Consider the following 11,468-nt stretch of genomic DNA (forward strand, 5'->3'; position numbering starts at 1 on the left):
TTTGGTCTTCTCCTTAACAATAGGCTGCCCTCAAGGGAAACAACTTTACAAGAACCTCACCAATGTTGGTTTTATCAGAACCTAACAGATGTGGGAAGGAGCCTTGGTGACCAAAAGGTCAGCAGTTCGAATCCACCAGCTACTCCTTGGAAACCCTATGAGGCAGTTCTACTCTGTCCTATACGGTCACTATGAGTCGGAATCGACTTTATGGCAATGGGCTTGGTTTTTTTTGAGTAACAGATGTGGGAAGGCGTCCTGGTGGCACAGTGGTTAAGCGCTCAGCTAATCAAAAAGTTGGTGGTTCGAACCTACCAGTGTCCCACAAAAGAAAGATTGGGTTCCATAAAGATTACAGCCTTGGAAACCCTATGGAGCAGTTCTACTCTGTCCTATAGGGTCACTGTGAGTCAGAATCAACTCAATGGCAATGGGTTTGATTAACAGCTGTGGAGGAAGGGAAATTACCCAACCAACTCCAGTCTGCTCTCACCTTCCTGTTTCACTTAAGGATGAAAAAATAGCTGAGCACTTTTGAAGATAACAGTCCAGGGGCACCAAAACAAAAACAAAAGCCCAAACCAAACCCATTGCTGTGGAGTCAATTCTGATTCATAGCAACCCAGCAGCAGAGGTTCACTAAAAGACAGATGCCTAATCATAGGATTATAGAATGCTTCCTCTCCCCCATACCTTAACATCACATCATCAACAGGGCTTTACATGGGATTACAAAAGAAAGAACCTCAGTTCCTTTTACCTGGGTTCCTTTTGTTGAATGTCCAGCATTCAACAAAAAAATTATAAGGCATGCTAAAAGGTAGAGAACCATAGGTGATTTTTACCAGCAGTTAGAGAATCACTGCTTTAGATTCTGAGTTCAATGAGGAAAAAACTTTGGGTGACTCATTTCTGTATTCCTAGATTCAAGCAAAGTGATTGGCATATGATCATCTGTCAATAAATGTTTTTGTTTTTTCAACACCTTTAATGAGATCTAATTCACATATCACACAATTTACCCATTTAAAGTATACAGTGTAATGGCTTTTAATATATTCAAAGTTGTACAAATATCATCACAATCAATTTTGGAACATTTTCATCACCCCATAAAGAAACCCCATACCCATTAGCAATCACTACTCATTTTCCCCCAGTCCCTCCTCCTTCCCAGCCCTAGGCAATCTTCTTTCTAAATCTAAAACCAAAAGAACCAAACCCACTGCCGTGGAGTCAATTCCGATTCATAGTGACCCTATAGTAGAACTGCCTCATAGGGTTTCCAAGGCTGTAAATCTTTACAGAAGCAGACTGCCATATCTTTCTCCTCGCAGAGTGGCTGGTGGGTTTGGAACTGCTGACCTCTTGGTTAGCAATCAGGCGCTTTAACCACTGCTTCACCAGGGTTCTTTCCAAATTTCTAGATTAGATTCTAAATAGAATCTAGAATCTAGAAATCTTCAGGTATCTAACTAATACTACTCAGGAAACTAGAGGGTATGAGACAAGAGAGATTCCTTTCACCTAGGGCACGTAGAAGACTTCCAACAGATTTCTCTACAGGAGAGAATTATTCTCCTTATATCTTTGGAACTGTCTCCCTTTTAAGGCTTGAAGGACTAGAAAAACCTCACCTGAAAGGTGAACTATCCAAATGGGAGTATCGTATACTCAAAACTCTAAATCAGATTACCTGACAGTGACTTTAGGGACGCCCTTCCTGCTGCGCACACACCAAAACTTCCGCCCCCCTCACTCGCTCACACTTGGACTCCTAGCCTCTTTCGTTCCTCCTTTGCTCTCCAGGGGTCCTCCCCAGACCTCCGTTCAAACTTCCCCGCCGCTGCAGAACCCACCAATCACAAACGTCCTTCCTCGGGCCACGCCTCCCCACCTCCCCCTTTCGGGAACAAGAGTATGTTTTCGCGTACATCCCTCCTCCCCTTACGCACGCTGCGCGCGGACGTCGGCCTCTGACGCCCCGTCGCCCCCGCGCCGCCTCCGCCCGGGCCGCAACCGCCGACCGTTGGGCGGGCAGCGGAAGCTTCTCTTTCAGGAACCCCCCACCAGCCCCTCTCGGGCGGCGATCTATGTGGGGGTTCAGGCTCCTACGGTTGCCGCCGCTGCTGCTCCTGCTGCCGCAGCTCGTAACCGGAGGCGCCGCTCCCACCTCTCGGGCCGGAACCATGAACTTGGGCGGCAGCAGCGGCGCGCGATGCTCCTCCTCGGCCGAGGGGCGCCGCCTGCCGTGCCTGCAGCTGTCCACGGTGCCGGGAGCCGACCCGCAGCGCGGCAACGAGTTGCTCCTGCTGGCGGCGGCAGCGGCGGGGGAGGGACAGGAGCTGCAGGATCTCCCCGGCGACTGGGCGAAGGAAAAGCCGCAACCGCCGCCCCAGCATCACGTTCTCTATTTCCCGGGGGATGTGCAGGTAACCTGGGGCCTTCCTCCGCACCTGTCCCTCCTCTTGTTCATAGGCGCTTACGCTAGATTTTTCCCTCAAGGCTGGTCCCGAGTTCCTAGCCTTCCCTTGCCTGAACACACCCACACATGCACTCACGGGAGCGCCTCTTCCGTTACTCCGCGAAATCCGAAACCACCCCTTCCCCACCCTTGGCCCTTTCCCTCCTGGAGCCCTAGGGCGAAGATGTTCTTAGTGGGCTTCGACCTCGAAAGAAATAGCCGTCAGTCCAGGCTTCGAGGAGGTGGAATTTGAGATATACAAGAAATGGAAAGGCATAATGTATATTCATTCTATAACTCGGTTTCTCAGAAGTCTGTGTGTGTGTTGGGGTAGGAGGCAGAGAGATTGCTTTTAAATTAATTTAGCACGTAGTGTTCAGAAAACACTAGTAATTAAAGCAAACAAACGAAACAGACACAGACACACACACACACACTCACACTCACGCACACACACGCACACTGTACAAGGGTATGACACTCATTAACCCTAAAAAAACGGAGGAGGAAGAAAAGGGACGGTAGTTGCTAAGCATGTCAATCTTTTTATGCTCACCTAAATTCGGTACTTTTGTTTTTGTGTGTGACATATTAATTTTACAGCTGCAGGCAATGTATCCGTGATTATTTTTTCCTGGAAACGATCCTAATCTAGAACTGCATTGCCTAATAAAGTAGCCATTAGCCATATCTGGCTATTTAATTAAAATTTAAAAAATTAATTCTGTTCCTCAGTTGTACTAGCCACATTTCAAATGCTCAATAGCCACATATGATTGTGGATGCTGTATTGAACAGTGCAGATATAGAGCACTTCCACAGAACATTTCCATCATCATAGAAAGTTCTACTGGAAGTGCTGATCTAGACAGGCAAAGCAAGAATATGGCTAGATATGTTTCTTGTATCATAAAATAATATTAGTTTGTTATTTTTTAAATTCATAGTTTAAAAAGATAAACTTAAAAACTTTGTGCCCTGAGCCAAATAATGATTAAGATACATGTAGTAGTTTCTCTGCCCTCAAAATAATTGACTGGTCTCATTGACTGCTAATAAAAACTATGAAGAAACTAGTATTTAGATTTAAGAGAAGAAACAGTTTACTCAGATTTGAGAAAACAGCATGTGGCATTGCTGACAATGATCTCTGGAGATTTGTGAATCAGCTGCTGTGCACATGCCTATAATAATGATGATAGTAATGATAACTAATGTTCATCGAGCACCTAGTAAGTGTTTTTAAAGTATGGCCAGCCAGACATAGTTCGAGTCTTGAGATAAAGTTTTAACAAATACTGTTAAGTACATTTGGAGATATAGTATACCTCCGTTCCTTTCAACGTCATCTGTCTTTTTATGCAGCCTGAGATTCCATTAGCTTTTTGGACAATGATATACTGTTGACTTATGCAGAGTATGAGTGCTCTAAAAACTGTAGGTCTTTTAGAAAAGAAATAGAGGATCAAAGTATAGACTTTGAGGCCAGACTGCCTAGCTTTGAAGCCTGATTCTGCAGTTTTTAGTTATGAAATCTCTGGCCAATTGTTAACTCTCTGTTGGAATTACCTCAACTGTAAAATTGGAATAACAACAGGGTGTCAGTAGGGATTAAATCTATGGACAGTCAATGAACTACAGCCCTTGCTTATCCTCCTGACAACTTTTAAAATTATTGGAGTACCCTCACGCTCAGTCTTGTACTTTGCACTGTCTGCATTCACTCTGTTAATTATCTCTTTCAGTATCGTGACTTTACATACTACCTGTACCCTGACACCCTGTCTACATTTGTGTATCTAGTTTGGACATCTTCCCTGAAATTTAGACTCACCAATTGCATGTGTAGTATTTCCTTTTGGACGTTTAATAGATACCTCAAGCCTACAGTGTCTGGATCTTTATTCCTAAACCTACTTTTCCTACAGTCTTCCTCATCTAAGCTAATGGAAACTACCTTTTCAGTTGTTTAACTTAGAAATCTAAAGTCATCCTTCACTCCTCTCTTTCACATATCATATCCAATCCATTAACAAATTCAGTGGCTTCATCTTCTAAATGTTTCTACAACTGGTCAGAATAATCATTTTAAAATGTAAGTCAAATCATGGCATGCCTCTGCTCAAAACTTTCCAGTGGCTTCCCATGTCACTCAGAGTAAAAGCCAGAGTCCTTTCAATGGCTCCAATGCCCTTCACTATGTCTACTTTTTTCTACCCTATTATTGCTCTTTGTCTCCTTTTTCTGTCTTGCTCTGTTGCAGCCATACTGGCCTTGCTGTTGCTCAGACATGTCGGGCACACTTCAACTCAAATGCTTTGCACATACTGCCTGGGCCAGTCTTCCTGCAGATGTCTGTAGGATTCACTACCTCAGCTCTTTCAAGTTTTTGCTCAGAAGCCATCTTCTCAGTGTGGCCTTTTCTGACCATCTTATTTAATAATCATATATATACACAGGCTTCCTATCAATTTTCTCCTTTATTTTTATGCATTTCACTTACTATGTTTGTTCATTTTGGTTTTTGTCCGTCTTCCTCACAGATGCTTGTAAACCTACAAAACTAATAGGCCCACCCCATACTGCTACTGGAGTAAGGTACAAAGGATTGTTAGAAAAACTTGGCATATGTCTCCAAGAGTTTGGAGACACTCATAAAAATTTAAGCAAGCTGGATTACCCTTACAGCAGAGCAAGGAGAGCTACATTGGGTACAAGCTGTACTTCCACCAAAAGTGGGGCAAGGGGCATCCTTCTTGAGCATAAGGTGGATGTCTCAATTAGGGAGATTAGGATGTCTCAAATAGGATCCAGCCTAAGAGGGCTGCCCGACAGAGCTCAGAAAGCCCTAGAGTACATGACCAGGATATGTCACCACAGGGCGTGGTCATCTCTGTAACCTGTAGGAAAGTAGAGTTTTTAAAAAGATAGGTAATAGCCAAAAATTAGCAATAAAAAAGAACAAATTACTGATATTGGCAACAGGTGAATTTCAAAAGCATTGTGTGTAGTGAAAGAAACCAGACACAAAAGACTACATATTATGTGATTACAAATTAATGGAATTTGGGAAAAGGCTATAGTAGAAGAAAGCAGATCAGTGGTTGCCTCGGGCTAGGAGTCAGGAGAGAGATTTGATTGAAAAGAGGCACAAGGGAACTTTTTAGGGTCATAGAGATGTTCTATAATGTGCTTGTGGAGGTGGTTACATAATTACAATATTTGTAAAAATTTATCAAATTATACATTTAAAATTAGTGAATTTAAAAAAAAATAGTGAATTTTATTGCATGTATCTATACCTCAAAAAAAAAAAAAGTATAATTTTATATCCTGAGGCTTTAAAAAGTAAGATAACTCAAAAAAATTGGAAAGCATTTGTTGTTGTTAGGTGCTGTTGAGTCAATTCCAACTCGTAGCGACTCCGTGTGACACAGTAGAACTGCCCCATAAGGTTTTCTAGGCTGTAATCTTTAAAGGAGCTTATGGCCAGGTTTTTCTCCCGCAGAGCTGCTGGGTGGCTTCAAACCGCCAACGTTTTGGTTAGCAATCAAGTGCTTAACTTTTGCACCTACTTAAAAAAATCATTATCTTTCTCCAAAATCATTACTGATGAATAAGAAAAACATAATGTGGTACCTAAACATATGTGAGTTAATATGGCATCAAACTTTTCTGTAATTCAGATTATAAAAGGGCAAGTATAGAATAAAAAAAAAAGACATTCATCAAAAGGAACGTCAGGAAGATAATGGTAATTAGGAGGATTTAAAATTACATGGACAACCAGATCTAGTTAATACCAAATAATGAAGTAGTATCAAGATGAGGTGAAACTTCTAATGATACCTTAAGTTTTTAATTGTATTTAATTTTAGTTAATTTAAATTTAGAAACTGACAGTCAATTCAGTTCTTGGAAAACTTTTAAGTGTATTTGGAACAATTTGGGATGTCTATCAACTTTTTCAACAGTAAATTTTATGTAGTCGAAATGCAGGTCAAGTATTCCCAGTGAAAATTTAGCATCTACATTGAGATACGATGTAAGTGTAAAATACACGCTGAATTTCAAAGATCTTTAATAATAGTAATAATAAAAATGTAATTACCTTTCAGTAATTTCTTATATTGGTTACATATATAAATGATAATAATTTGGATATGTTGGGCTGAATCACATATGGTAGCAGAATTATTTCCATCTGTTACTTTTACTTTCTTAATGAGGCTACCAGAAAATTTTATGTGTGGCTCATGTTATATTTCTGTTGGACTGTGAGTTGTTTATTGTGTACCTCTGCATAGAATGTGAGCTCTATGGAGACAGACTTAGTCTGTTCCATCCTCTGCTCAATCAGCAGGTGTTCAGTTGTTTTGAGTAAGTGAATAAATGATTGAATGAATTGCCTTTAAAAAAAAAACCCACTATAAATAAAAATTAAAAGAAAAACTAAATTTACATGTATGTCCTATGACATAGACAAAAAGTTGATATTGTTAATGTATATAAAATGCTTACAAATAAATAAAAAGGCAAAGATCTGAATAGAAAAGTGCAAAGGATATGAACATACACAGGTAGAAATCCAGATGCCTAATAAGTATATGAACAAAATTTCAACGTATGAAATGTGCCTATGAGATTTAACAAAGATAAATTACACCCATTGTTGGTGAGGAAGCATGCCTCTCTTAAAGGCAGTATACTAGTCTATATCACCAACCTTAAATTACGAATATTCTTTGATCCCGTTTTTCTATATCTAGGAATTTAAAGATATAATCACAGATTACATGTGTGCAAAAATGTGTACAAAAATTTTCTGTAATGTTTATTACAGCATTGTTTGTAATACCAAAGTTGAAATTGAACTTAGCATTCAGGTTGCTAGAGTCATCCAAAGAGGGATATCCAAAGAGGCAGAATGGCAGCTTTTATAGGGAAATATTTTAAAATTCAATGTTGGTCAAAAAGTCTGTCTACTAACCAAATTTATATTTTCTGTTAATGTGTTAAGAAAATTGATACATGTATACTAAACAAAATTTATCATATATATGTATATATATGTAAGCAAGGAGCCCTGGTGGCACAGTGGAGCCCTGGTGGCACAGCTCCTTGGGAGAAAGATGTAGCAATCTGCTTCCATAGAAATTTATAGCCTTGGAAACCCTGTGGGGTTGCTTTGAGTCGGAATCGAATCTACAGCAGTGGGTTGGTTGGTTGGGTATATAGGTAATCCTTCTAAATTGTTTTATTTTTTTAAATTTCTACCATGCTATTTAGCATGTATAACTCTTGATGAATTTGAGGCTTAAACTGAAGATATGATTTGTTCAAAATCTTACAATCAGAAACTGACAGATGTGGTTTTCATTTCTAGTACATTGACAATACTCTATAATATCCCAAGTTTTTCCACAATAAACATGGGAAACTATTTTGTGGAAATGGCTTTATATAAATGTGCATTAATGCTTGTTTTATCTTTCTTACCTTTCAGAATTATCATGAAATTATGACTCGTCATCCTGAGAATTACCAATGGGAAAACTGGAGTCTAGAAAATGTTGCCACCATTCTAGCCCACCGGTTCCCCAGTAGTTATATTTGGGTGATAAAGTGTTCCCGAATGCATTTGCACAAATTCAGCTGCTATGACAATTTTGTGAAAAGCAACATGTTTGGTGCCCCAGAACACAATACTGACTTTGGAGCTTTTAAGCACCTTTATATGTTATTAGTTAATGCTTTTAATTTAACTCAAAACAGTCAGCTGTCAAAGAAGAATGTGAATGCTTTGAATAAGGATTCCAAAGCATCTAATTGTAGATCCAGTTCTTCTCATACTACTAATGGTTGCCAGGGAGAAAAAGAGAGGACCTGTGAAAAATCTGATGAGTCTGCCATGAGTTTTTATCCACCATCACTAAATGGTGCATCTTTTACTTTGGTTGGATTCAGTAAAGGTTGTGTTGTTTTGAATCAATTGCTTTTTGAATTGAAAGAAGCCAAGAAAGACAAGAACATAGATGCCTTTATCAAAAGCATAAGAACAATGTACTGGCTTGATGGTGGTCATTCTGGAGGAAGCAATACTTGGGTTACTTATCCAGAAGTCTTGAAAGAATTTGCACAAACAGAGATTATTGTTCACACCCATGTAACACCTTACCAAGTACGTGATCCAATGAGATCTTGGATTGGGAAAGAGCATAAGAAATTTGTTCAGATACTTGGGGAGTTTGGTATGCAGGTAACTAGCCAAATTCATTTTGCAAAGGAAGCTCCTTCCATAGAGAATCACTTCAGGGTTCATGAAGTATTTTGAGACCCAGAATATTAATGTACTTGTTCAGTGGAAAAGCATAAGCACTTTTGAGTGTTGTAAATCCAGATAACAAGATGTAATTCAATAGGTGCATCATCAGTTTGGGGGATGGGAGAACACATTCCTAAAATGTGAGTGTAATGTGCAATAGTAGTAGTCCTTGGTTGTGAATGTGAGCAATTTTTAATTTAGACTATGTTAGAATTATAGTTAATTTGAAATCTAAAAAGGTGGTTTGTGATAATCCTATGAGGAAATATAATACCCTTAAAAATGAAAGTTACAATATACTCCTTATAAAAGGTAACTGAGTTGTTATTGTTGAGAATAGTTGATTTTGAGTAATGTTTTAAACTAATTTTGGTGACAGTGTAACAGTAATTGGCTATTTTGGCACTCAAAACTTTTGAGTGGAAACCACTCCATTTCTATTCAAACAAAGGCACACTAATGTTTTTCATGATTTTGGAGTAACTGTACCCTGCTTCTTGTTTTGTAAACTCATGGACTTATTCTTTTAACATGTCACCAAGTGTGTTTTTCTCCAGAGTTGAAGTACATTTGTTTCCAAATATCCAAGAATGTGCAATAGTGTAAAAGTTGGTTTTTAAAAGCATATTAAGCTTAAACACTGTGGCTTAATTTTTAATTGACAACTTTTTTATTACACATTTTGGAGTGTCTTGAATTTTGGACAAAAACCAACTATTTTGGAAAACTGGTTTAAATTGAGCATAATTATAAATATAAAAAATACACTACAGAGCGTATTTCAGATCTTTTCATTGTATCAGTCTTTTGAAAGATAGGTAAAATAAATAAAGATATAATGCTCTATTTGTTAGTGCTCTATTGAAAAGGAGACACTTTCCACAGATCTAAATCAGTGTGTCTCCAGAAGCATGATTTTGTCTGCCAAAAGACAACAGTCCTCTTTGGCCAAAATGCAACATTATATTGCTGTAAGAAAAGTTACAAGGGAAAGTTTGAAGACACAAATGATTTACTTTTAGCTCAGAAACTGAATTTTCTTAACATTGCTAGATAATTTGGGTGAAGTTTCCTTCTGCCCATTTTTTTCATAGTTTCTCACCTGGAACTAGATAAATACATTTTGAGAAACCAAGATCTAATGAATGTCATCAACATTGAAACAGCCATACAATTACAATAAAAGGTGAGCTGTAATTTTTTGTTTATTAGTAACTGGCTTTTCCAAGTCATGAAATAACTAAGCAGGGAAGTTAACATGCTGCTTTAGGACTGGAAAAAAAAAAAAAAAAAGACACTGAAGCTTAATATCTTTATAACCCAGGGGATCTAAATTTATAAAATACAGAAAAAAAATAGTAATTTCTTGGTTTCTTCCCAGAATTATATTTAAATGACTATAAATACATTCCAAATATTCAGAGACTGGTGAGAAATTCTTACCTACCAAATGCTTAAAAATAACATACTTTTGTTGTGTTTTAACACTTTATTCTATAAACTACAGAACAGCATCTCTAAATTTTTTTTCCACCACAAAGTAGTTTTATATTTCTTCAGTTTCTTTAAATACCTACTGTTTATTTTGAGACCAAAAATTTCCATCAATGAAACAGGTCAGCCTGATTCTAACCTTTTATTACCTTGGATGGCTGTTTTCATTTAATATTTGGTTAAATTCACATGTGTCTAACTAATGTAAAAAAGCTGAGTTACTGATGCTCTAATGAGGGGGAAAGGAAGTTTAGGATTGACTGAAATGAAAAAAAGTAGGACTCCTAGCAGAATATTGTTAAAAATCTGAGATGTTTAAAAATCTCGGTTCTTCAGCTGCCCACTGTCATGTGAATGCTTAATTGTAATTATTATATGCTCAGTGGATATTAAGAACTCCTCACGGGGCATCTGGAACTGCCATCTCATCAAAATGAGAGTGTTGAAAAGTAAAAATATTTTTTTGAATTAAAATATATTCAAGTTGATCCATAGTCACGTTTTCTCTCATACTTTAAATTTGTCCTTTCTCCACATTTGTTTAAAACTGTTTTGTAAATGTTTTGGATTGTGTCTTTGTCATGAGAGTCAACTGAGAGAAATAATGTGAAAGTTACCACCACAGCATGAATGTACAATTGTATTAAAATTAATAATCCTCAGAAGTCTGTTTGGGTGTGCTTTATATTTATTTATCAGCATTGTTAAATTTCAGATATTTGAAAGGAAGCTATTTCTCTCCAATTTGCCAGTTTGGGTTTACGTGTATTTTCTTTTTTCAAGTGAGCAACTTTGAACCTTTCCTGTAAAAATGCATCTCTTCTCCCCTTTTTAAATTGCTCCATAAAATATTATTTCCATTTCTTAAGTTGGACTTCCTAGAGAACAAAATATCTCAAATTCTTCCTTTTCTGTGCTAATCATTTCAGGTATCTGTATTCCTTTAGCTGTTCCTAAGAGACTTGGTTAGAATATGAGGTGATCTATTTTTCATTATTCATTCATTTAGTCTCGAGTACCTACCACGAGAAGGAAGGCACAGTTCTAGGACTGAGGACATAGCACTGACAAAATCTCAGCTACTGAGTATGGAAATGTATAATAGACTGGGGCTTAACTGGGAAAATTTGAAGAAGTATTCATAAAAGAGCTGTTACACTTCATTCAAGGGCCTTTAAGAATTGA

The 11,468-nt window shown here is 37.9% G+C and overlaps 1 protein-coding gene across 1 annotated transcript; it reads left to right on the forward strand.

Annotated features, from left to right (window-relative positions):
• The first annotated feature begins 2,018 nt into the window (after positions 1-2,018).
• Positions 2,019-10,085, forward strand: CUNH2orf69 (chromosome unknown C2orf69 homolog). The gene is made up of 2 exons (XM_004378199.2): positions 2,019-2,432; positions 7,971-10,085. Exons 1-2 carry the CDS (start codon positions 2,094-2,096, stop codon positions 8,796-8,798), a joined length of 1,167 nt encoding a protein of 388 aa, XP_004378256.1. The 5' UTR covers positions 2,019-2,093; the 3' UTR covers positions 8,799-10,085.
• The last annotated feature ends 1,383 nt before the right edge of the window (positions 10,086-11,468 follow it).

This window comes from Trichechus manatus, unplaced genomic scaffold (genome assembly GCF_000243295.1).
Source record: "Trichechus manatus latirostris isolate Lorelei unplaced genomic scaffold, TriManLat1.0 scaffold00056, whole genome shotgun sequence".
Classification (NCBI taxonomy): domain Eukaryota; kingdom Metazoa; phylum Chordata; class Mammalia; order Sirenia; family Trichechidae; genus Trichechus; species Trichechus manatus.